General features: G+C 43.5%; 2 protein-coding genes across 14 annotated transcripts in view; one reads left to right on the forward strand and one right to left on the reverse strand.

Annotated features, from left to right (window-relative positions):
* POC5 (POC5 centriolar protein) overlaps positions 1 to 26,744 on the forward strand; it is a 120,080-nt gene that overhangs the window by 35,409 nt on the left and 57,927 nt on the right. For 6 of the 7 annotated variants that reach the window (XM_061620631.1, XM_061620610.1, XM_061620640.1 and 3 more), the window contains one exon: positions 9,391 to 9,839. The exons of the other annotated variant lie outside the window; for it this stretch is intronic. In XM_061620631.1, coding sequence (XP_061476615.1) covers positions 9,391 to 9,537 — 147 coding nt within the window. In that variant the 3' untranslated portion in view covers positions 9,538 to 9,839. Of the gene's footprint in view, positions 1 to 9,390; positions 9,840 to 26,744 lie in introns of those variants that run through there. 7 annotated transcript variants of the gene reach the window in all.
* The window catches only part of ANKDD1B (ankyrin repeat and death domain containing 1B), a 56,070-nt gene continuing 47,343 nt past the window's right edge, over positions 18,018 to 26,744 (reverse strand). For 5 of the 7 annotated variants that reach the window (XM_061620594.1, XM_061620575.1, XM_061620547.1 and 2 more), the window contains 3 exons: positions 22,135 to 22,333; positions 21,063 to 21,194; positions 19,122 to 19,556 (listed from right to left, as the gene is read on the reverse strand). In XM_061620594.1, coding sequence (XP_061476578.1) covers positions 19,498 to 19,556; positions 21,063 to 21,194; positions 22,135 to 22,333 — 390 coding nt within the window. In that variant the 3' untranslated portion in view covers positions 19,122 to 19,497. Of the gene's footprint in view, positions 18,145 to 18,274; positions 19,093 to 19,121; positions 19,557 to 21,062; positions 21,195 to 22,134; positions 22,334 to 26,744 lie in introns of those variants that run through there. The other 2 variants (XM_061620557.1, XM_061620567.1) reach the window with 2 other exon arrangements.

The following is a 26,744-nucleotide window of genomic DNA, read 5'->3' on the forward strand; positions in this document are numbered from 1 at the left end:
AATCAAAAATAGTTAAACAAAAAGAAAAAAAAAGAAAAAAAAAAACAAAAATAAAAAATAAAGAGTAAAATATTGACTTCCCATTTGTCAAAGATCAAATCAGTTATAAGTCTATAATATATAACAATCCTGTCTCTTAAGTCATATTATAAAATCACTTTCCTCCAGTAGTTATCTTACTTAATCATCAAATCTCATAAACATTACTTTATTCTTTCCACAAAAAGTCAAAGAGAGGTTTCAATTCTTTAAGAAATATATCTATCAATTTTTTTTTCCAGATAAGCATATCGATTAATCCATCTCATTACTAATTATGATAATCTTATTGTCATAACCATAGTCAAAATAAACATTTCAATTAATCCATCACATCAGAATCTGTTAGGTTCAGTAATTTCAGTAGCCATTGTTCTATTATCTCTATTAGTTCCATTTTCCATCTTCCATCTTCAGTAGTCTTGTTAAGTCCAGTAATTTCAATATCCAATCTTCCATTATCAGTATTCCATAATAATCTTGCTGTCAAAGCCATAGTCATATAGTAAGAGTCTGATGGGAATTACCTCTATCCCAAATATTTTCTTGCCATCCATTCTGAATAGGTTGCTGAAATACTGCTGTAAAATCATATCTCTGTTCTTTTTTTCAAAATACACTGGGTCATCTCTTAAAAGTTTTTCCATTGTCACATGGCTGCAGTTAATTCCATAGATTTTCTCTATATTGGGCTCCATCACATCATTCCAGTCCAGAAGATAATCCATGCCATTGATAACTTTATCTCTAGAATCTTCATTAATTTCTTCAGAGATAACATTGAGTTCCAAACAATAGATTTTATTTCTAAAGTCCATAGACTCCAAATCTTGTTCCTGTTCCACGTTTGTTCCAATCTCCGGGATCTCCTCTCTCACAGGGACCCCTATTCCAGTCTCCAGGGTCTCCTCTCTCACAGGGACCCCTGTTCCAATCTCCGGGGTCTCCTCTCTCACAGGGACCCCTTCCAGGGTCACCTCTCTCACAGGGACCCTTATATCTTTAATCTCCTGCTTCATTTTACTCAATTCAATTTTCGTTATCTCAATCTCATCCATTATTTTCTGAAACATAGTTATTTCCAGATTCTCAGCCACTTTCTTAATTGCCATTTTAAAAGAAAAATATAGGAAAACCACTTCTTATTTCAGCAACAATTGGGTTAATACTCCAAACTTGGTGACATCACAGTATAAACAGAGCAGACAGCCTTATCTCTCCAATAGTTAAGTAAACAAAATGCAGTTCCCAGGATCGAAACAATTAATGGCAATCGTCAAGAAACAGATTCGTCAAAATAAAATAGACCAAAAAGAGAGTAGTCTCAAAACAGTATAATATTTTTCAAAATAAAAATCTGGAATAGAAATCCCTCTTCTGTGTATATCTTTAGAATGCAAATCCAGGACAGCTTTTTGCAACAAAAACAGAGATAAGCTATTAATTAGTGCGTAGCAGAGAGAAGTTACGGCTCCCCAGTGAGATGTCAAAAACCGATCAATCTGGCAAATCTCTTTTAAACAGCAACAATTTAAGTCAAGTAAAAGAAAAATATAGAAAGAAGGGTGCTTGCCTGTTAGTGCGTTCTCTCTTAGAAGATAAGATGAACGTTCGCTTTAACAGATAGAGCTTGCTGTTGAAAATCCGTCCCACCTTCGTCGGCTGGACCTCGTCCCATAAATTAATGAGATCTGGTCGTCCCAACAAAAATAGGCTTTGAGGTTAATCTCTTCGTTTCTCCCTACCCGGGAGAAGTTTAATCAGTCAAAAAAAAAAAGAAAAAACTGACTGATATATCTGAATAAGCTTCTTTTGAGGCAGGAGCCCGTCTCAAAAGCAGGCACAGGCTAAGTCACCCTTCCCGGAAGTCGACAATCATGACTTCTCTCAAAGAATCCTGGGAACTGTAGTTAGTGAAGGGAGCTGAGAGTTGCTAGGAGACGCCCTGTTTCTCTCACATACCTTCAGTCAGAGTGGCTGACTGTTAAACCATTCTCAGGGGAATAGGAGTCTCCTCTCAGTACCCTTCACAAACTACACCTGATTCTTACCACCTGTCCCTCTTTGGAGGGATACATAAGCCGGCTGGCTGAGGTGGCCTGGGAGACCCAGTGCCTGCAGGAGGAAGAAACCATCGCCCAAAGGAAGGAGAGGCTGCTGCTCTTGCTGCTGTGCTGCTGCTTTCTTTTTCTTTTCTTTTTTTCTTTTCTTTTTTTTTACTTTTTTGTTGGTGTGTTGATGCAATTTGAGATGAATGGGTGCCTGATTATATGAATGTATGTCTGAGTGAGTGTGTATGTTTATATGCTGTATATATGGCTGTATATATGGCTGTTTTTATATGTTTAATTGTTGTATATTTTAGTTGTATTATGTGCTTCGGAGAGAGTTTTATCCATCAGGCGGGGAGACTTGAGGGGACCCCAATTACCGTAGTGACGGGCAAAGGAAGGTATGGCGCTGTGAGAAGGACATGCCAGGTAAGGGGAACGCGGTCCAGACATGTTGTGGCTGTGCCTTGTTCCGGTCCTTCCCACACCCGCAAGGTCGTTGGTAGTCCTATCAGCCAACTCTCAGATCTCCAGTTGCTGTTATTAAATGCCAGATCGGTATATAATAAAACCTCCCTCGTCCACGATTTGATTGTGGATGAGGCAGCCGATCTGGCATGTATAACCGAGACCTGGGTGGGTGAGCAGGGAGGAGTTGGTCTCTCTCAGCTCTGCCCACCGGGGTACTTGGTTCAGCATCATGGTAGATCTGAGGGTCGGGGAGGTGGGGTTGCTGTCGTCTATAAGAGTTCCATCTTACTCACCAAGCACCATGTTCATTCAGTTACTGGCCTGGAGTGTTTGCACCTTGTGTTGGGCCAGAGGGACAGGCTGGGAATCCTTTTGGTGTACCGCCCACCTTGCTGCCCAATGGCTTCCCTAACTGAGCTGGCGGAAGTGGTCTCGGATATATTGTTGAGGTCCCCCAGACTAATAGTACTGGGGGATTTCAACATTCATGCCGAGACCACTTTGTCTGGCGCGGCTCAGGACTTCATGGCTTCCATGACAGCCATGGGGCTATCTCAATATGTTAGTGGTCCAACACATGTATCGGGGCACACTCTAGACCTTGTTTTTGCTACTGAGCATGGGGAAAGTGATCTGGATGTGGGGAGTTTTACAACACTCCCTTTGTCATGGACAGACCACTGCTTGCTGAAGTTTAGACTTTCAGTAACCTCTTCCCTCTGCAAGGGTGGGGGACCTATTAAAATGGTCCGCCCCGGAGACTAATGGATCCTGAAGGTTTTCAAAGGGCTCTGGGGGATTTTCCGGCTGATAGGACTGGCGCTCCTGCTGAAGCCCTGGTCGGTCTGTGGAATACGGAGATGACCCGGGCTGTAAACACGATCGCTCCTGCACGCCCTCTCCTGTGTAGAGCTCATACAGCTCCATGGTATACTCCGGAGCTGAGAGCGATGAAGCAAGCTAGGAGGCGGCTTGAGCGGAAATGGAGACGAACTCCCGACGGATACAATTATGCGCTGGTTAGTGCTTCGACTAAGCTCTATGTAGGAGCAGTGAAGGCAGCTAAAAAACATCATTTTGCTGCCACTATTAAATCATCTCTTTGCCGCCCAGCGGAGCTCTTTCGAGTTGTCCGGGGGCTTCTCCATTCAAACCCTCCGGACACGGTGGAATCATCGGAGGCCCGCTGTAATCAGTTTGCTGATCACTTCCAGAATAAGATCTCATGTATCCGCCAGGACCTAGACTCTCAAGTTATAGCAGTAGATCCTAGTGAGATGTCCAGAGCACAGTCTTGTCCTATTTTGTTGGATGAGCTTCAGTTGGTTCAACTCGAGGACGTGGACAAGGTGCTTGGACAGGTACGTGCAACCACTTCGGTACTGGATCCTTGCCCCTCCTGGCTGATAAAAACTAGCAGGAATGGAACAGGTAGCTGGGCCAAGGAAGTGATAAATGCCTCTTTACGAGAGGGAGTGGTCCCGGGCTGTCTGAAAGAGGCAGTGGTGAGACCACTCCTGAAAAAGCCTTCCTTGGACCCAGACAATTTTAACAGCTACAGGCCAGTGGCGAATGTTCCATTCCTGGGCAAGGTCTTGGAACGGGTGGTTGCTGGCCAGCTCCAGGCGCTATTGGATGAAACTGATTATCTAGATCCATTTCAATCGGGTTTTAGGCCCGGTTTTGGCACTGAGACAGCCTTGGTCGCCCTGTACGATGACCTATGTCGGGAAAGAGACAGAGGGAGTGTAACTCTGTTGATTCTCCTTGATCTCTCAGTGGCTTTTGATACCATCGACCATGGTATCCTTCTGGAGAGGCTCGCGGAGTTGGGAGTTGGAGGTACTGCTTGGCAGTGGTTCCGCTCCTACTTGGCGGGTCGTCTCCAGAAGGTAGTGCTTGGGGAACATTGCTCGACACCGCGGGCTCTCCAATATGGGGTCCCGCAGGGGTCAGTTTTGTCCCCCCTGCTTTTTAATATCTACATGAAGCCGTTGGGAGAGGTCATCAGGAGTTTTGGAGTGCGTTGTCATCAGTATGCTGATGACACGCAGCTCTACTTCTCCTTTTCATCTTCTTCAGGTGAGGCTGTCGATTTGCTGAACCGTTGCCTGGCCGCGACAATGGACTGGATGAGAGTTAACAAACTGAAGCTCAATCCAGACAAGACTGAGATGCTGTTGGTGGACGGGTTCTCTGATCGGATGGTGGATATATACCCTGTCCTGGATGGGGTTACACTCCCCCTAAAGGACCGGGTTCGTAGTCTGGGAGTCTTTTTAGACTCTTCCCTCTCACTTGAGGCTCAAGTAGCCTCGGTGGTTAGGAATGCGTTTTACCAACTTCGGTTGGTAGCCCAGCTACGTCCCTATTTGAGTAAAGAGGACCTTACATCAGTGGTACATGCTCTGGTAACCTCACGTTTGGATTACTGTAATGCGCTTTACGTAGGGCTACCTTTGAAGACAGTTCGGAAGCTACAACTAGTGCAAAATGCGGCGGCCAGATTGCTGACAAGGACCAAGCGGTCCGAGCATATAACACCTGTTCTGGCCAGCTTGCACTGGTTGCCAATATGTTTCCGGGCTAGATTCAAAGTGTTGGTATTAACCTATAAAGCCTTATACGGTGCGGGACCACGATACCTTGCGGAACGCCTCTTCCGATATGAACCGGCCCATGCACTACGTTCTGCTACGAAGGCCCTCCTCCGGGTTCCAACTCACAGGGAGGCCCGGAGGGTGATGACAAGATCTAGGGCCTTCTCAGTGGTGGCCCCCGAACTATGGAACAGTCTCCCCGAGGAAGTACGCCTGGCGCCGACTCTGCTCTCCTTCCGGCGCCAGGTCAACCTTCCTATTCTCTGAAGCATTTTAAGTTACACTGATTTACTTTTTAAAATGTTTATTGTATTGGATTGATGATTGTATTTTAGTATTATTTTGTTATTCATTGTATTTTTATGCTATTTTATGTTCACCGCCCAGAGAGCTATTGCTAGTCGGGCGGTATATAAATTTAATAAATAATAAATAAATACACTTCCCAGGAGTCTTTGAGGGAAGCCATGACTGTCTCAAGTGAAATCAAGTCTGGTGTGGGTGTGGCCCTCTGATTAGCCAAGCCCAGCAGCTGTGAGGCTTTTAGAACACTGACAGTTGGTCCTTACTGAGCATGCCCCGCGTTATAATAGGCTTCCAGCCAAAGTTTCTTAAATTAATTAAAAATCAACCAGGCATTTTTTAAACTTTTAAACTGCAGCGGATGAAGGTCAGAGTATGGGGCAAGGTCAGTATTAGGATTACAGGTACTCTGTGAACATGGCTGGTTTTTAATGAATGACAACAGATTATAACTCTCAGAGAAAAAAGTCCAAAAGGGCTCTGAGGTTTTTCTCTTTTTACACTTTGAACTGTCTATTCTCTCTGACTGTTTTGTGTATCGCCATGAAAATTGACAGGGTTGTTAAGCAAGCGTTTCTGAGTTCAGGACTATAGGTTATGTAAGGTTTTGTTTTGAAATGAGCTTATGGGAAGCATCAGAATGGCATGGGGGGTATTTTCCATTTAACATTGCGGAATGCGAAAAATCCCTGCTGGCTATAGTATACAGCCACTCTTGTGGCTGTATAACTAAGTTATCTAACAAACCTATGGTTGCGTCTAGCAGTTATCAGGCGTGGCTAGCACTCCAGTATTACTATGAACAATTGCTTGGGGTGCTTTCCTCTTTTTAGTCATGGCAATCCCTCCATACCCATCCTACCAATTCTATGGCTGCTTGGCTTAGAAGGCTCATTCTCATAGGTGCCCCCATTACACCAGCTCTGTTTCCACCGTGATCATATTTAATCCTTGCATCACGGATGGTAGTCATACACTTGTGTTCTTGCATATCAAGAGGTGACCCATAAGAGTTCTGGCGAAAATTTGAAGCTTTGTTTCCTTCCTGGTGAATTGGGAAACCTATTTCTCAAACCACAGGTGGGGGCTTGCCTGTTCGAACACTTTATGCAGAACTAGTGTATAGAAAACTAGTGTGTCAGGAAAAAGGGTAGACTAGAACTATTGTCTCTACATCTAGTTTTCTGTGTCCAGGGACTTTTTGATTGATAAAGGAATCCACTCCTGCACCTGAAGTTGTTACAGCCCTGAAACAGACCACATATACTGGAAAACTAGATTTTTCAACCAGAACCAGTTTCTGTTGCATCTTGCATTTTATCACTAGCTATGTGGTCCTTTTTCAGAGTAGCACTAAACTATGGTTCAGTGTTATATTCATAGTTCTGAGGTGCATGCATTTCCACCTGCTCATTGGGCATAGCTGGAAGGAGATTAGAAGCATCTGTTTTTATTTTTACACTAACAAGAGGGCGGAGAGTGAGTGTATAAGCCCAAAGCGTGTGAATGTAACACTTAGTTTGGTAGTCTGTATAAACCAGGCCTTTGGGTTATGGTTTGCAACAGAACAGGCAGAAAATGGGTAAAAGACCACTGAATGAGAATGTTATTCAATATTAGGCCTTGTAGCACTAGGAAACCTTGAAAAAGTTTGACAGTCCTGAGATACTGAATGTCTTTCTCTTTCCTTTAACCAATAGAGACTTGGAACACACACTGAATTTTTCAAAGGTGATCGGAAGTTCTTAGTTCCTTTTGGAGCTTTGTGTTTGTTCTCTATCCTTTCCACCCTACTCCTTACCTTTCAGCATATTTATAGGTCTAGATGCTACTTGGATTCATGTTTCTTGTCCTACAGCTATAACAAAGGTCACCTAAAGCTTTTTGAAAGCAATGTTTCTTGTCAGTTACGATTAATGTTTTCGAGTTTAAATGGACATATATAGACAGGATCAAAGGCAATAAAAGCAGGCTACAGGTTCAAGTATTGAGCTACCTTTCCTGATGACAATCTGTCGGTCAGGCTGCTTGTGTTTAAGCAGATGTTTATGCTTTTTTCTGCTGGAATATTCATTTTTCTTGAAACATTCTCATTGACACGGACTGTACATTTTGACTACAAAGGAAGAGCATGTTAAGCCTATAGCCATAGGGAACGCAGCCAACCTAAAATACTTGTGCAAGGATGTTTGACTTGTAGTGCAAGAGTTCAAAAGGTTACAATGCTTTTTATTACTTGTTGGTGTACAAGTTTGTGGTGCTGTCAGTGTAGCATAATGGTTAAAAGACTGAGCTACAAATCAGGCAATGGCTAGTTTGAATATCTCCTTGGCTGTGTGCTTCCTGAGTGGCCTTGTTTATTTACTAATTTATTTTAGATTATTAGATCTCTTACCAATCCCTTACCATAAGGTCCCATGGTGGGTTACAATAATAAAATATACAATTATAAAACAAATGAAAGTTACAAGTGTAAAACAGGAAAAGTATAAAAGCAAAAAGTTACATATAAAAAACATTTTTTTAAAAATCCTATATATAAAAACAGTTAAAAATCGCTCCTATACAGATGCAGACTGGGATGAAGTTCTCCCCTTAAAAGGCTTGTTGAAAGAGGAAGTTCTTTGGTAGGCATCAAAAAGACCACAGAGACAGCACCTGCCTAATATGCAATGGGAAAAAATTCCAAAGAGTAGGTGCCACAACGCAAAAGACACCTGCAGAATGCACAGTGATCAACTAGATATATGAGAAATCTTAGACAACCCCCTCTCTTCCAGTCTGGGTTGAGAGATAATATGGGATATAATAATACTGGCTTCTCATCAGGGAGGGATAAAAAATATTTTTATTCTGCACTTTAAACAAATATTGTCTCCCAAAATGATGATGATGATGATGATAATAATAATAATAATAATAATAAAATAGACATAGGCCTTGCCTTCAGATGTACAAACAAAAAAGATGCCCAATGGAAAAGGTAGGATAAATTACCAAGCATATAGGTGAATTCCATGTTGAGGATCATTAGAAAAGAGATTGAAAATAAAACTGCCGATATCGTAATGCCTTTATACAAATCTGTGGCACAGCCACACTTGGAATATTATAAACAATTCAGTGGTTGCCACACCCCAAAGGGTTTTGTAGACTTGGAAAAGGTGTGGAAAAGAGCAGCTTTAATGAAACATAAGAGGAAAGGTTGCAAGTTTTGGTGCCTTTTAGTTTAGAGAAACAAGTGTGTATGTGTTGCTGGAACATGATACAGTTTCATAAAATTATATATGGTGTGATGAAAGTGCATACAGAGAATTTCCCCCCTCTCATATAATACTAGAACCCAGAGTCACCCAATGAAGTTAAGTGGTGGGAGATTTGGGAGATTCAAGAGGAAGTGCTGCTTCACACAGCACATAGATAAAATTATAGAATTCATGACCATAAGATGTGGTGATGGCAGCCAACTTGGACAGCTTCAAAAGGGGATTCAGACTAGAGGCTTAAGCTATCAGTGGCGGCTACTAGTCAAGATGGCTATATATTTCCTCCAGGATCAGAGGAAATAGGCTTGTAAATACCAGTTCCTGGAAGAGCACAAATGGGGAGAATGCTGTTGAGTTCATGTTCTGTTTGCAGGTTTCCCATGGGCATCTGGGTGGCTACCATGAGAACAGAATGCTGGACTAGATGGACCGTTGGTCTGATCCAGCAGGACTCTTGCTTGCTCTTAAATCCTTTTAAGTTACTAGCTGAGCAGCTGCTTCAATTATTTATTTATTTTTAATTTGGAGAGCTTTAGGCAGCATTTTTTAATTCAAACTGTTTTCTGCTTTTTATATATCTTGTTTACTTTCTTAATGTTAGGAACTTGTTTGACTGTGTGGGATAGGACAGAAAAATAACTTCCTGCTTGTATATTTCAGCAAACTATATCTCAAGCTACTGCTGCAAAATATCCTCGAACTTTGCACCAGTTTTCTAGTGCTGTCAGCATGAGGCCGCAAGGACACAATGGGAAAACTCACACCCAGACCCACAGCAACATCCAGTCAATAAAGGTTGTTGACTAGGTTTACAGGTTAAAATGCTTATATTTTACCTGTAATGCACAGAGACATTATCTAGGTTACAGTTTGAAATGCTCCCTGATGTTTATACCCCAAGGATGCATCATGTTTTTCCTTTCAGTAATAATATATTATAATATATTAATTATACTGTAAAAATGTTTTGAGACTTAAATACAAACCACCTGAATTCGTACAGTGTAGTTCTTCGTAACTGCAAATAAGGTCTACTTGAAATTCTTATTTTCTAAACTATTTTATTAAATGTGATTATTTAAAGTTTTTAATAAAAAGGATAAACGGAACTTTCTGTATATTCTAAGAAGCATGAATATTTCTACTACATAAACATCACTGACATATGTAACATTATATTCTGAAATGGGACCTAAATCATTGGTAATGGCAGTGAGACTTGAAGCTCAAAAATAATTTTGTGTGCCTCCGTAACTTTCACTCTTAAATTAGGAACATGGCTGTTGAAACAGGGCTACCTGAGGTATATTGTCACATTTATTAACATTTATTTAATATGGATAAAAATGAATACCAGCATACTTGTATCAAGTATAATAATCTCCCATTCCACTGTTCCGTGCCAACAACAACTTTTCTGTGCTTTTCAATTGTAATTTGCTGTTGGAACTATCAGGTCATCTGCAGTGTCACATTATTTTAAGCCCGTTAACTCATAATGTCCTTTTTCATGGTGAGTTTTATCAGTTCCTGCAGTACTTTAGTAGGACCCCAGTGGGGCACTAAAGGATTGTAGAGTGGGGGTTGGGGGAGAGGTATTAGTGCTCAAAAGGCAGCAAGAAGGAAAGCAACTACTCTACTTAGTGTATTAATGTTGCTATCTTAGGCTCTCTTCCAACTTTAGCTCAGGAGTAAGAGCACTGCTTATGCATGTGTTTCCTTCCTGTGCTGCTGAGCATATGGTCAAATGGGAGTAGTCCATGATGTGGCTGCTTGGCATGCCAGTGATGCACTAGTTCCTTGGAGGAATAATATTGGCATAGAAAACAGCTGCATCACCAGCCTCTTCCACATTATCTTGGCCTTCTAACACTGCAGTAGCAGTGGGGTGAGAGGAGAAGGAAACATTTGTCTGTTCCCTTGCTCATGAATAACCACAGGAAGGGACTTTAGGTGTGAATCACTTGAAAGTTTCCAACTGAATGACTGAAACATGAAGTGATTGCTTGGATAGTGAAATGGGTGCAGCACCTCAAACACTACATACAGAACTTTCACATTACTCATCAAACAATACTTTTTCAACTGAGCTGTGAATTACTGTTGGGGTGACAATATATCATGTGAAATATATGGAGTATGTATTATCACAATCTCAAATACACTTACATGGAAGTGCTTTTGTTGCTGTTAATGAAACTTTATTAAATATGTGTGATTCCAGAGTTGAATTAAAAGTCCATTTTCCATAAGAGGTGGGCCATCACTGCGGGTAATAGTTCCACCTATCGTGCGAAGGCAAGAATGTTTTTGAAGTCAAGACTAGGGGCGTCAGGCCTCTCCCACTCTCCAGTTCATTCTTGCCTTCGTACGAACAAGATTAGATCTATAGCGTAGCAAGTAGCTTTTAGCTAAGTTTTGTGTATTTGTCTGTTCATTTGTCTTCAAGTCCTTCCTTTCCCTGTTTGTGTTTAACTTTCCATTTAAGTTTGAGGGTCCCCACAGAGACCACGGCTGCGGTTCTCTACGTTTCTTGGCCAATTTTGAGCTTTTTATTTTTTGAGCCTTTATTTCAGCTTATTTCTCTTACTTGTTTGAGGCTTGTTTGAGGGTCCCCTCAGAGACCGCGGCTGCGGTTCTCTTCGTTTTTGTCCGCTTTTGAGCTTTCCCCCTGGCTCTGTTGCATCCATCGGGAGCTCGCGGCTCTATTTTTTCCTGTGCCGGGCTGACTCAAGCAGCGCTCTGAGGAGCTCTTGGAGAGACCGCGGCTGCGGTTCTCTCCCAGGCGGGAGCTTGCGGCTGCGGCTTCCTGCCCTCTCTTTCTCCCTCTCTCTCCGTGACTTTAATTTTCGCCGCGGAGAGCTCTTTACTCCGCGGCGACAGCGGCTTCCCTCCTGCTGCCTTTCCCGACACAGGCTTCTCTCGGCAGTCTCCTTTTGGGGTTTTTTAGAGCCGCAAGTGCGACTATCGACCCCGCGCCTCCCCCTGCGAGACTGTGCTGGGCAGCCCTTCCCCCAGTTCGTTACCAGTCGGCCGCCATTGCTTCTTCCCCCTCCGCCATTTTCGGATCATTTTTTCCTGCTCTTTTTTCCGGGTGCCATTTTTGTTGAATTCAAATTTCCCGCCTTTTTTGTTACCCCTTTATTAACCAACAGATACCTTCCCTGCAAGTTATCTGTATGTGTGTTGTATGTGTGTTGTAGACAAACTTACAGGGCTTCCTTACAAATTTACAGTGGCTGACTTGTACTAAATTTGAATTATATTCAGTACCATCAAGGCTGGAGCTTTAATATCAGTGGCTGACTTGTAATAAATTTGAATTATATTCAGTATTATCAAGGCTGGAGCTTTAATATCAGTGGCTGACTTGTACTAAATTTGAATTATATTCAGTATCATCAAGGCTGGAGCTTTAATATCAGTGGCTGACTTGTACTAAATCTGAATTATATTCAGTACATCCTGCCCCCTCTGTGGCCGTGTACCATGCCTGAAATCCGGCCTACAGCACTAATCTGAACTATATTTTGTACATCCTGCCCCCTCTGTGGCCGTGTACCAAGCCTAAAATACAGTCTATATTATACTAACGCTGATACCACAGTGCATCCTGCCCCCTCTGTGGCCGTGCACTTAGCCATCTGCCAGTGTATTCTACCCCCTCTGTGGTCGTACACTGTGCCAGTTCGGGTCTTTACATCCTGCCCCCTCTGTGGCTGTGTACTGCACCCAAGTTAATATAAGATGGCAGAACACCCAGACATGTCGCAATCAGCCAATATGATACCAGATCAGCCAGGCATGTCACAAACAGCCAAGCCACAATATTCTAAGGCGACTAAGATTAAGCATGTTAAAGCACTGGCTAAGACAAAACATCTTTCCAGCCATAGCAAACCAAAGCGTCCACACTATGACTCTGTGCCAACCACCGCCACCACCACAGCAACTCAGGCACACATAAGCGATATATTTCATTCCCCTGCTGCTTCCTCTGACGAGGAGGATTTTGCTGGCTTTCCCACTCAGCTTTCACATAACCAGCCTCCCTCCGTTTTACCGCCCCAAACATCTGCTCCAATACCTACTCAGGCACAAACATCTGCCACAACCGGGCTGCAGCTGTCCCCTGATTTCCTCTCCCAACTTCAAGCCATGCTGGCATTTTTCACCCAAATGCAGTCACTACCACAAGTTCCTGCCATACCTCAACTCAACATAGACCAACGTGCGTGTCATGAAGCTCATCCTTCCTGCTCACCAAATCCCTTTGATGTAGCCAGAGGCAGATGTATTGACGAAGCCTCGTATGCGGAGTCAAACTTCACTGACCACGTTGAAGGAGATGACTGGAGCGACTATTCAGATCATGAGGAGGATACATCGTATCGTTTGTTTAACGCCTCAGACTATCAGCCCCTGGCACGCAGGGTAGTTAATACCCTTGGTCTCCAGACTGCGCCTTCAACTTCTTCCACCCCAGCCATCAAAGGGGCCAAGGTTCTCAAATCCCCTGCACCTATTGAACACTACATCCCGGTGCCGGACCCAATTGCCAAATTGGCCTCTGAAGAATGGGCTCACCCATTTCAATCTCGCTGCTTCAAGAACCTGGCTGACAGGCTTTACGCCCTAGCTCCGAACTTTGCCACCAAGTTAGACGTCCCTGGCATAGACGAACCAATCGCTCGCCTCGTTTCACGATCTCTTTTGCCCAGGGAAGGGGAATCCCAACTAAAGGACACTACTGAGTGTCGAATAGACTTCGCCCTCCGCAAAAATCACGAGGCCACTGCCCTCTCCATGCGTACCTCCGCTTCAGCCTCCATTTTCTCCAGAGCAGCTATGATGTGGCTGGATGATCTTCTAGAGGACACTAACCCTGATCCTGTCGCCCTCAGAAGGTCACTGATAAAGTTGCGTAAGACAGCAGCTTTTGTGGCCGATGCCACCTTGGATGCTACTCAATTGGGGGCACGAGCCATGACAGCTCAGATAGTTGCGCGACGGACCCTCTGGCTTCGCCACTGGCAGGCTGATTCAGCGGCCAGAATGAATCTGTCCAGGGCTCCTTACTCCGGATCTTTACTCTTCGGCGAGGAAGCTCTAAAGGCAGTGCTGGTTGATCCAAAAGACGCCCACAAACCAGTTCTGGCCACTGTCAAGAACATCGACCACAGGCCTTTCAGGCGATTTCCTTCCTTCCGTACTAACCAGCCCTTTCGTGGAACGCGGCCAGGAGGACAAGGCCGCGACTTCAGATCCTATGACCCCACTTCATTCAGGGGCTCCTGGAACCGACGCTTCCAGGGCAGAGGTCAGTATCAAGGGCGCAGGGGCAACTCATCGTCCTCATATAGGGGAGGTCCTCGCCAACGCAAGCAGTATTAACACACTGCCCATAGGTGGCAGATTACTTCATTTTGGAGACCATTGGCTGCGCCTCACTACAGTCTCCTGGATCAGGGAGCTTTTCAGTCATGGCTATGCCATAGAGTTTTGGGCAATCCCATCAGACAGATTCCATCCGTCCCCTTGCCCAAGGGCACAAGCCAGGCACAGAATCATGCAGACAGCTATACAACACCTCTTGGACATAGCGGCAATAGAGCCAGTCCCCACAACTGAGAGGTCGGAAGGGGTGTACTCCCTCCTATTTGCTGTGCCAAAACGAGATTTATCATGGAGGGCGGTATTGGACCTCAAGTTTGTCAACTGTTTTGTAACATATCGCAGGTTCAAAATGGAATCACTCCACTCCATTACGGAGAGTCTGCATGAAGGAGACTTCCTGGCTTCTATCGACCTTAAGGAAGCGTATCTCCATGTGCCCATTTGCATAGCCCACAGAAAGTTTCTTCGGTTTGCTTTTGGCCACCAGCACTTTCAATATAGAGCGATGCCATTCGGCCTCTCCTCTGCTCCAAGAGTGTTTACCAAAGTGCTACTCATCCTAGTGGCTTATCTCCGGACCCAAGGGGTTAATCTCTACCCATATCTGGATGATCTGCTAATACGGGCCAAGTCTGAGGAGCTGGCTCATCATCATTTAACGATCACCCTCAATGTTTTGCAGGCCTACGGCTGGCTTGTCAACTTCGACAAAAGCCATCTCCAACCAACCCAATGCCTACTACATCTAGGGGCAATGTTGGACACCCTGCAGGCAATGGTCTTCTTGGCTCCAGATCGCATCACTGCCATCACAAGCATCGCAAGGTCCCTGATGCAACAAACATCCGCAGACGTCATGCTTCTTTCCAGAGCGCTCGGGATGTTCATCTCTACAATCCACATTGTGCCATGGGCTCGAGCCGACACTCGGCACCTTCAATGGACTCTGTTGCCATTTCAACAGGACATTGCTAGTTCCAACCATCGCAAAGTTCGTTTGAGCCCCGCACTGCGCTTCTCCTTCCGTTGGTGGACCAAGGTTCAACACCTCTCCGTGGGCACGTCGTTCAGAGAACCCCGCAGAACCGTTGTAACCACAGATGCCAGTCTCATCGGTTGGGGAGCCCACTGCAACTCCCAGTACGTTCAGGGGGTTTGGTCCACCGCAGAGCAAACTCAAAGCATCAACTGGCTGGAGCTAAATGCTGTCCACTTAGCTCTACGTCATTTTCAGTCTCTGTTCCCTTTGGACCATGTGCTCATTCGAACAGACAACACGTGTGTAAAATCACATTTGAACAGACAGGGGGGCACCAGGTCTCATCCTCTGCAAGACTTAGCCTCCCTCATCTTTGTCTGGGCAGAACAACATCTACAATCCCTGAAAGCAGAATATCTCAGAGGGATTTGGAATGTGACAGCAGACTGGCTCAGCAGACAACAGGTCTTTCCGGGAGAATGGAAACTTCATCCAGCCATTTTCCATTGTCTCCAGTGCCGGTTCGGCGTCCTCGCAGTCGACCTGTTTGCTTCCAGTCGCAATTGCCAGCTTCCCAGGTACTTTGCCCGATACCTGGACTCAACAGCAGAAGCAGTGGATGCTCTGACAACACCGTGGCCAGACGGTCTATTGTACGCCTTTCCTCCCATACCATTGTTAGCCAAAACCTTGAGGAAGGCGCGAACCGAGAGGGCACAGCTGGTTCTGATAGCACCATTTTGGCCACGCCGACCGTGGTTCTCAGATCTTCTGGCAATGTCAATGATGGATCCTTGGACACTTCCAGTCAGGCCAGACCTCCTATCCCAGGGTCCAGTACTGCACCAGGACCCTACTTGGCTCAATCTAACAGCGTGGCGTTTGAACGGGGACATTTGAGGTCAGCTGGACTGTCTGATGCTGTGATTGATATTATTTTGGCCTCGAGAAGACCATCTATCACTCGTATTTATCAACATACCTGGGTGGCTTTCTCCAAGTGGTGTCAGTCCCACCACCATGATCCATCCCAGGCCACTGTGCATCAGGTGCTGCAATTTCTCCATAGCGGCTTTATGATGGGACTTCGACCCAACACTCTATGTCGACATGCGTCCACTCTGTCGTCCATTCTCTCAGTGTCCTCTCCTGGAGATCATATTTCCTCACATCCGTTCATCAAATGTTTTTTGAGGGGAGTCGCCCTACGCTCTCCGGCTGTTGTCCATCGGTTCCCCTCATGGAGTTTGCCGAAAGTTCTGCAGGCTTTGCAACGCCCTCCGTTTGAACCCATCAGGACTGTGCCCCTACGTATGCTGTCCTTCAAGGTCTTGTTTCTGATCGCAATCACATCTGCCAGACGCGTTTCGGAGTTGGGCGCATTGTCTTCTGCTCGACACCTCTGCGTCTTCCATAAGGACTCTGTTGTGCTGAAGACTGATCCTTCCTTCCGTCCCAAGGTCGATTCAGTTTTTCATTGCAACCAGGACATTGTTTTGCCTTCCTTTTGCCCGAATCCTACCCATCCTCTCGAGAAGGCTTGGCATTCGTTAGATGTCCGGAGGGCTCTCAAGACCTACCTGTCTAGGACCCAAGAGATTCGACGAACGGAGTCTCTGTTTGTATCCTTTCATCCAAGGTCTATGGGGCATAAAGTATCCAATTCTACCTTATCCCGTTGGTTAAGGGCATGCATTACTTTAGCATATGAGTCCCTGAAGCTGTCAGTTCCAGCTAGTATAACGGCTCATTCTACCAGGTCAGCTGCCACTTCGGCTGCTTTTGCCACTAATGCTCCTGTTGCCGATATTTGTAGGGCTGCAGTCTGGTCTACCCCACACTCATTTATAAGGCATTATAAAATTGATCGTTATGCCTCTGCTGACGCATCTTTCGGCAGACGAGTGTTGCAACAGGTTCTTAATGAGGATTAACACGTGGTTGGTCCCTCCCTGTATGGGCTGCTTTGGTACATCCCGCAGTGATGGCCCACCTCCTATGGAAAATGTACCATTGGTCTCACCTGAAAGGTGATTTTCATAGGAGTGGGCCATCACGACCCTCCCAGTTGGAGGATGACTAGAGATTTTATAAATGGGTTACATGTTATTGTTACGCTATTATATTTAAATGTAAGAGTGAAGTCAAGACTTTTAGTTCTGTTATGTTGTTATGTTAGAGTCATGTTGTTATGCATGTGACTATTATGTTATTTTCCTGGCGGGCCTGTTGGCCTTGTATTTTTAGATATCTCTTTTTAGACTCGCTACGAATGAACTGGAGAGTGGGAGGGGCCTGACGCCCCTAGTCTTGACTTCAAAAACATTCTTGCCTTCGCACGATAGGTGGAACTATTACCCACAGTGATGGCCCACTCCTATGAAAATCACCTTTCAGGTGAGACCAATGGTACATTTTGTAATTCACATCCTGATCATTAGCTGCTGCTTGTAAAGAAATACCACTAAATTTAATAATGCATTCTTCCCTGTATGCGTGCTCAATTTCACACTGTTTAGACATATCATAGTGGAATCTGTTTACAATAGGGATGGGGAACCTGTGACCCTCCTGATGTTGCTGGACTCCAGCTGTTGGCCCTTACTCTTGGTCATGTTGGCTGGGGCAGATGGAAACTGGAGCTTCAAAACATCTGGATGGATGCAGGTTCCCTCTCCCTGGTTTATAGGATTAAAGATTGTCAATAAAAGGGATAAAGTACTGACCTTATCCCAGCAATGACAGAAGTAGCTAACACCACCACTACTGTCATCTCTCCCAGGTAAGACACAAGAAGACTATTTTTGTAACAATAGACAAGGAGGAAAAGAACTGGATGCTTTTGAAATGGAAAGGCTTGCAAAGAAAACATTTAAATAGAATAACTGCATTTAATGTCTTCTATGGGCTGTAGTGTGGATGCTCAAACCTTGATGTAATTTTGTTGCAGATTTATTCTGTAGGAGAGATTCTCAAAGGCAAAGAACTAGATGTGGACATTTTTTTCCCATTTAACCATATCTGGGAGATTTCTGTGGCTGCCAAAGTAATGCAAAGATCAGGCTGTTAGCAAGTGAATACACAACACACTTCAATATAGTGTTCCAAAAAGGAAGAGCTTTTTATAACCAATTATGAAAATTATTAACCAATTTCAGCCTTGGGATATTTACTTAAAGTCACACTGAACTTAGTGGGACTTTTTTTTTACTAGTAAGCATGCTTAGGATTATTTAAGAGTTATTTATTTTACTTATTTACAGAAAAACGTATAGCCTCCTATAAGATAACAGTTTTGGTATACAACAAAACTTACAAGTAATAAAAATAAAACACAAAATACCATAAAAACAATACAAAATACTCCTAAAAATAACTGGCTCATCTTGAAAACTTTTAAATTGAATAGGCCTGTTGGCATAAAAAGGCCTTTTGGCATAAAAAGGCCTTCAAGAGACACCTGTAATTCAATAGCAAGGATGCCTACTCAATCTCTGCTGGAAAAGTATCCTACAACAAGGGACCAGCGACGCTAAATGCCCAACTTCTGGTTGAAGCCAGTCAAAGTTCAGAAATGGACAGCTAACTGCTCTCCTCCGGATGATCTCAGTGATTGATCTGGGATATTATTGGCCAGGATCCAAAGAGGAAGTTGTGTGCATCTAAGGCATTGCATGCAGGGAACTTGTCCATATTCCTTTCCAGCTGCACTGCATTGACTGCCATTTCAAAGGGGTCCCAGATTTTCAGGAGCGGCTTTTTGAAGAACACAGCAGGTTCCAGTGAGGCAAGGGTATGTGCAGTCCTTTAGCTCCTAATATAATGTACAATTTCTGTAATTTTATACCATTACACCTTTCTGGAAAAATGTTTTGTTTAAAATGGCAATAGGTTTTTTACAGATGTCTACTTGCAGAAATATGAGGAGAGAAACTTTAATCTGGATTTATATTTCTTTAAAACTTACCTTTACAAAGAGAAGCTTTCTGTAAGAAATTATAATAAAGGAACATCAGTTGTCTACTGGGTAGTAAGCTAATATTAGAAGCTGCATACTAAGAAGGTGCTAACTATTATATCTATAAAGTTTAGGTCAAATTCACTTAAATTAAGCCTCAAGATTTTTATATATCTAGCACAGAATTTAATATAATTTAATTCACATGTCTAATCATGGAAATGTTTGAGATAAGAAAAACATAGCATATTTTCTTACAAAAAAAGCTACTAGGGCCCAGTGAGGAGAGCAGAATAATCCCTTTGCAATTATATCTTTCAGTACATTGAAAGAATGTGTAGGGAGCAAATTGGGTGCTTTTGAAGGAGCTTCTTCTAAAAAAATTAACATCTGTAAATTCTAGAATGTATGTTTCAAGCTCTGGTGGATGAGTTCATGAAATTGCACATTTCTTGGTTTCCATGCCAGTATTATTTTCTGCTCTGATCTTCTCTGTAAAAGGAAATACACTTGTTAGACTTCAGAAAATTCTACATGCTTATAATGTATGTCAGATGTGAACAATTCATATAGGTTTGTGCACAACACAATGTTCAGTAGCCATCCAATCATCTATTGTGGCATAGCATCAAGAGCATATGCAGCTGGTTAAAGTGAAACTAGATGCAACTACAGAATTTTTGAAATTGAAATAGACACCCCTCAAAACAAAGTTGGCTGGCTTTCTTTTACTAAAAACTTGAAAGATTTGTTCATTGGCTTCCTGCCATATTGTTTCCTCATAGATACAGTCATATCATGGGTATTTGCCTTTTTCTTTTTTGTAGGAACTGCTGCTGCATAGGAATTTTCATTCTGTTCTCCTTGGCCAGGCTCCAGTGCATCCTGTCATTTAATGAACTTTTTTCCCTATAAGCTCTTTCCCTCCACCACTGTACCATACAGATTTATTTTTTTTCCAAGCAACAAACTGAGTACAGCTTGTTCCCTTCCTCCTCTAGCAAGCAACCCATTATCCATGAGAGGAAGACATGTCACACTAATGCTAGACTAGGGATAAGCTGAAGAACTCACTAGAATAAAATGTGGGCATTTCATCATCTGGTACTCATGCGTGTCAGGTTGGTGGCCCTCATGGTTTTTTTGGATTTTTTTTTAATGGCAGGCATTTTCTTCACCTGTGAAAGGGCTTTTCTGAATGTATGGGTTGGGGCTCAAATATGCAGTGTGCATGTGTGACAGATGCACTTGGGCAGAGTGTGTGTGCGCACATGCATGACTGTGGGAGAGGAAGAGGTGCCTGTTGCTGTGTATGTGAAGTGTAGAGATGTGAGAGGGAGAAAAATGTGTCTGTGGTCTGTACATGTGCAGTGAGCATGTGTTGGATGTGCAAGAGTTAAGTGTGATATGGCTACCTTGTATATTTTTTCATGGTACTGGAGAATGCTCCCTGTTGTTAGGGTGATCTTGTGTGAACTCACAATCAGGACCAGCAGGACACGGGTGACTTCCCACTACAAACATGAGGTTGGCCAGGAGGTGGGGGAAGCAGCTGTGACTGTACTCTAATTTTGTGTTATGTCATCCCACCCCATGTTGTGTTATGCCATGCATGTGCTCAAAGTTTGAAATGTGTCTGCACCAAAAAAGTTGGTGACTCATGAATTACATCAATATACACTGGTACAGCAGGGGTGGAAAAGCTATGGGTCAGATCAGCCAAGCGATATGAAGTAGCCTGCCAAGCTGCCAACAAAATCCTTTGCAAATATACCTTTTCCTCCTGTGCAACACCATATCTAGCAAGTTGGGGTGCTCTGAAAATGGAGTTTCCTTCTGTGTGCAAAAGGAAGCAAAGGTGCCTTTGCAATGTTAGCCCCTGCACCTCAGTTGGAGGTTTCTCTCCTCCCAGTCCAGCTGTGTAATGAGGGAAAAAACTCTCTGTTCTTCAAAGACCAGGTAGGGGATCTTATGATGATGCTTATAACCACTGCTCACCAGCTAGCTCTCTGAATCCTCCTTTCACCAGATCTTCATATAAATATTTAACTGGATTCTGGCCAGCCATTAGGACACCATGCAACCAGATTAGAAGCATTCTGTGTCCATGCTCCTTGTAGCTCTTTTTCCCTAGACAACAACATATTAAATGTTAGTCTGTTTTAGAAAGAAAAATGCTTTTATATCAGATATCTCCCTCAGAAGCTGACAATTAGTATGGCTGTTCAGCAGCCTGGTGTAGAGATGTTTGGTTGAAGCCAGTTGGTACTCCAAGCCCCTCCGCTCACAGGAAAAGCAGAAGAGGCTCTGATGGGGACAGGGTGTGTGTAACTAACAGGGACTTTATCCTCTGCTCCAAACTTTCAGTTCCCAGAGGGAATGTGAAGGGATACACTGAATATGCAACTCTATCAAAAAAAGAAAAGAAAAATGAAATGGACTGCCTTCAAGTCGATACCGGCTTATGGGCAACCCTATGAATAAGGTTTTCATGGTAAGTGGTATTCAGAGGGGGTTTAGCATTGCCTTCCTCTGCGGCTGAGAGGCAGTGACTGGCCCAAGGTCACCCAGTGAGCTTCATGGCTGTGTGGGGATTCGAACCCTGGTCTCCCAGGTCATAGTCCAACACCTTAACCACTGCACCACATTGACTCTCATCTATCCAAAGTAACTATCACATTTTCTATGCTACTTTGGAAACAACTGTCCAAAGTTGGCAAGACAGGAAGTAGTTACTGTAGCCTCCCTGACTTTTCTTCTTACTTTCTTTTTTCTTTTTAGATACACACACGGAGAGCTAGGTTTAGTTTAAATGCTTAGAGCAGGGATAGCCAAAATGGTGCCCTCTCAATATTGTTCAGCTTCAACTCCCATATCTCTTGACCACTGACCATACTGGCAGGGGCTGATGGGAGCTTTAGTTCCACAACATCTGTAGGGCACCATGTTGGCTATCCTTGGCTCAGAGCAACAAATATTAATTTCTCCATAATTCAAACATTCTAGCTGAGCATGTAAACTTTCCCATGTCTCTAATGAGGACACTGCCATTTTATTGTAGCATATTTACCTGTCCACTGTTCTTCAATAGCTTTGATCTGCTCATCTGTAAACTTCCAGAATTGTGCCAGTTTTGTCCACTCATGCATTTTTAACTGATTATAAGCCAGTTTCCAAAGGGAGGAGCGAATCTGTTTGGTCTGCATGCTGTGATCTTGTTTAAAAGTTAGGATATCATTTGGCAGATCACCACCACTTTGAAGGTGCTCCTGGGAAGTAAGTTAAAGATTTAGCCATGTGCTTCTTCAAATTATAGGGTGTTTTATTCCCACATGATAAAAAAGTCCCTGGATTTAAATGTTTTTCCAAGGCTAACCCTGATGATATATCTAGTAGCATGCTATCCCAGTCCCAAAAAGGGAAAGAGGCGAAGGCAACAACTGATCGAAAAACAAGGGTATACTGATGCAGGGAAGTGGGTAAAAAGCTGGGCTCCTGTATTTAGCATTCCTCATAACAAATTTTCACCTCTACTGCCCTACTTATTTCTGTACAACTTATTTATTACATTTATATTTATTTATTACATTTGGCCTCATAGCCAAAGCTCTCTGGGCGGTTTACAGCAATTAAAAACAAATCTACAAATTTTAAAACACAAAAAACAATTTCAATAAAACAACTTAGTAGCTCTGCCGTATATCATACCTGGTGATAGTGGCTGATCCTCATACAGCTGCACTGCTGCATGCTGCAACACTGATACATTTTGTATCATCTTAATTCTGTACCTACAACTGGTACAGCATTGATACTGCATGCCTTTTGCAAAACAATCCCTGTATTCAAGCCTGCAGGTTGGCTGGTCTTTGTTTCAATCACGAAGCCATTTCAGAGCAATTATTTCAACAACAATAAAAAAATACTGAACAAGCATTTCATCAGACAAATATACAAGGGTTTTTTGTGTGTATTGTGCGCCACCCCAATCGCCAAGTGGTGCGCTCACCTAGAATTTGGTTTCCTTGGAAAGAACATCAGCGGAGACTGTGGTGTCTTTTTGGGATTATTTGCACATATTCACAACCTGAGCTTAAGATGGAGGAGTTCAAAGCATTAACAGTCCAATAGATCTTGCTTTTCTATCAGACTTGGAGGAACACCCCCCAAAACCATGGTGCAGAGAGCAAGCTCCTCTGTGTGTCTCCCTAGTTCCCAGCTTCACCAGATCAGACTAAAAACACAAGCCTCTCTTTGGCTCCAGATGGGGGGGGGGAGGGTCTCTACCCGGAAAAGGGTTCCAATAGCAACAGAATCTCTCTGGCCCAAAATCAATTCACCTGTTAATGGTCATTTGGCAGACCCATTAGTTCACTTGAAAACTCTATTAGATTAACAAAGGAAACTAGTCTGACCAGTGGAGCAGGTTTCTCTGTTGCAGAGCCCACTTCCAGGTACAGGGTTAGAAATTGTCTGTCAACCCTCAATAGCACAGTATGTTTTAAACAGCTCAAATCAGACAGCTTGGCATTAATCTTTAGAAGAGGGGCAAAGAGCTAATCTGCATTCAGTTTGGAGCCTGAGGCTTGAAGGCAGGGGAACCAGAATTTACCCCACAGCAGGAAAACCTGCTGGAACATTTATTACATGGTTAGAACCCTAAATGCAACTATACAACAACGAGGATGTAGGGACGGACAAAGAACTATTACAAAGTTATTGTCTAGAAATAGAAGAGGACATCAAAAAGGCTAGAACAAGAGCCCTATTCCAAAAGATTAGAGAAAGTAAAGGGAAATTTAAACCAAGAGTAGGGATGTTGAATAATCAACAGGGGAGCACACTGACTGACCAAGATAAAATAAAAGGAAGATGGAAGCAATACACTGAAGAACTCTATAAAAGAGATGCAAGGATGACAGATTCATTCATGGAGGAACTGTATAATGAAGAACCAGAAATTTTAGAGTGTGAGGTGAAAGCTGCTCTTAAAATACTTGGAGGAAATAAATCACCAGGAACAGATGGCATACCAATAGTTTCTACAAGCTACTGAGACTGAATCTGTCCAAATTATGACAAAAAATTGTCAACAAATATGGAAAACTAAAAGATGGCCCACAGATGGGAAGCGTTCAATATACATCCCAATTTCAAAGAAAAAGGATCCCAGGGAATGCAGTAATTATTGAACTATGGCCTTAATATCCCATGCAAGTAAAACACTCAGAAATGGTTATTTCATTGCACCTTTCCATTAATAAAGAATGGAATTTTAACATGAAAGTAAATCCTGGACAACCCCCCCCCTAAAACACCCCATGTATATTTGGCTGGGATGAAGCACACAATCCAAAATTGCTTATGATGACTGGATGTTACAGCTGATTTCCTTATTGATTTACATAGAAACCCTCATATGGCTCTCTCTCTCCTGACCAGCAGCTGTTTGTAGTGAAATGTTCACTGCTCTCCTTTGCCCATTTCTATTAAAATGTCTGCAGATAAATATCCAGATGATAATAACCAGGCTCTAACGGAGCTGTCCCATTCTCTCTGGTACAGAACATAACCTCCTCCTCCTCATGGCTGAACCTAGTCTCCCCATATGGAAGAGAACTCTGAAGACCTGCATTTAAAATAGGGATATAATTAACCTTGTGACATGTTTTAAAAGCCAGCTAACTCCAAACTAATCTAAGCTGAATCGGTACTTCATGTTCCCTTCCTGCCCTTTCCTCCATCCTTTGTTTTATTTAGCGGAACAAAAATAAGAGCTCCAGGTGAGCCACCTTCATAATGGAAAGGTCTTTGCTTCTGCAGTAAAAGTGCAATTTTTGCCAATTTCCCTCGTACTTCAATGTGTTTGCTTGTTTGAGAAATTTCTTTGCATCCTGTCCTTCATAGAGGTGGTTAGCTTATTTTGTCTTTTAGTCCTCATAGCTCTGCTAGATAGGGGACAGTGACTTGCTCAAGGCTATCCAGCGAGTTTCATGGTTGCATAAATTTCCAATTTCCTCATTTTAGGCTGTAAACACACATCGCCAGATCAAAGTATTTCCACTAACCACACCTGGAGGGAGAACAGGTTGATCTGCTGATCAATTGCATAATCTCGTAGAAATAAATTAAAAAAAAACACTCAAGCAGCTCCCAACAGGTTTTACAGTAAAAAGGGGTGGAGTTTGACTAGCGTCATGTGCCCGTTTTCAGAAGAGAGAGGTGGAGACGCACAGGAAGTGGCAGAACAGTGAGTGTGTTTCTACCCTTAGTCATTTCACCATAGTAGCTCTCTGTAAAAAGCAGCATACAAACAGTATCCTGATTTTTGGATTTGTATTACAGTTGGATCTTTACTTAATATTTTCCTGCAATCTTTTACTTCTGTTCCATGGCCAGCAAACAAATGATCTGAATGTGTTCGTGTTTACCCGATATTTCCAAGGTCTTATGGCATCATGGAAGTTGTAATTTCCAAGAGCCATATGATCCATTCTGCAGGACTTCTGAGCTTGCTGCAGAATGAACTATGTTAATGCCCAGGGCCGGCTCCAGGCATGCGGGGGCCCTTGGGCATCAGCTTGCCCTGGCCCCTCGGTTGGTGTTGGTGTGTGTGTGTGTGCACGTGCGTGTATGCGCACGCGTGTGACCCAACACCCCCCCCATGGCCCCCCTACCTGTCTAGTCTTTACCACTGCCCTTAATGAAGATGGCGGCCACGGTTTCCCTAAGGGGAATGAAGCCTCCGCCGCCATCTTTGTTGATGGCACATGTGCGTGCTAAGCATGCACATCTCTGCCATCACCTAAGATGGCAGCAGTGGCTTCAATACCTTAGGGAAGCTGCGCCTGCCATCTTCATTAAGGGCAATGCTAAAAAGCTGGCTGACAGGTAAATGGGGGGCATGGGGGGTGCGGATCGCAGAAGGGAAGCGGAGGGCCCCTCAGGGGCTCCTGTAGCTCCAGGGCCCTCGGGCCAGTGACCAAGCTGGCTGCCCTTTAGAACCGGCCCTGTTAATGCCCACATGACTCCATGGGTGCAATGGGAAGGATGGATGTCATCCATATGATGCAGCTGGCCTTAGACATGCAACAAGACTGAGCCCACAAACACCAACTTGCATCTCTTATCCACTTTTCTCTTATCCATTTTTTTCATTGTCCAACTGTCACATCCATACATAGAGATTGGGAATACCATGGTCTGAATGATCCTGACTTTAGTGTTCAGTGATCCATCTTTGCATTTGAGGACCTTTTCTAGTTCTCTCACAGCTGCCCTACCCAGTCCTAGCCTTCTTCTGATTTCTTGACTATTGTCTCCATTTTGGTTAACAACTGTGCCGAGGTACTGACAATCCTTGACAAGTTCAATGTCCTCGTTGTCAACTTTAACGTTACATAAATCTTCTGTTGTCATTACTTTAGTCTTTTTGATGTTCAGCTGTAGTCCTGCTTTTGTGCTTTCCTCCTGAACTTTCATCAGCATTCATTTCAAATCTGGTTTCTGCTAGTAGTATGGTATCGTATGCATATCTTAAATTATTGATATTTCTCCCTCCAATTTTCACACCTCCCTCCTTGGTCCAATCCTGCTTTCCATGTGATATGTTCTGTGTATAGATTAAATAAATAGGGTGATAAAATACACCCCTGTCTCACACCCTTTCCGATGGGGAAC

Source organism: Rhineura floridana, chromosome 1 (assembly GCF_030035675.1).
Source record: "Rhineura floridana isolate rRhiFlo1 chromosome 1, rRhiFlo1.hap2, whole genome shotgun sequence".
NCBI lineage: Eukaryota > Metazoa > Chordata > Lepidosauria > Squamata > Rhineuridae > Rhineura > Rhineura floridana.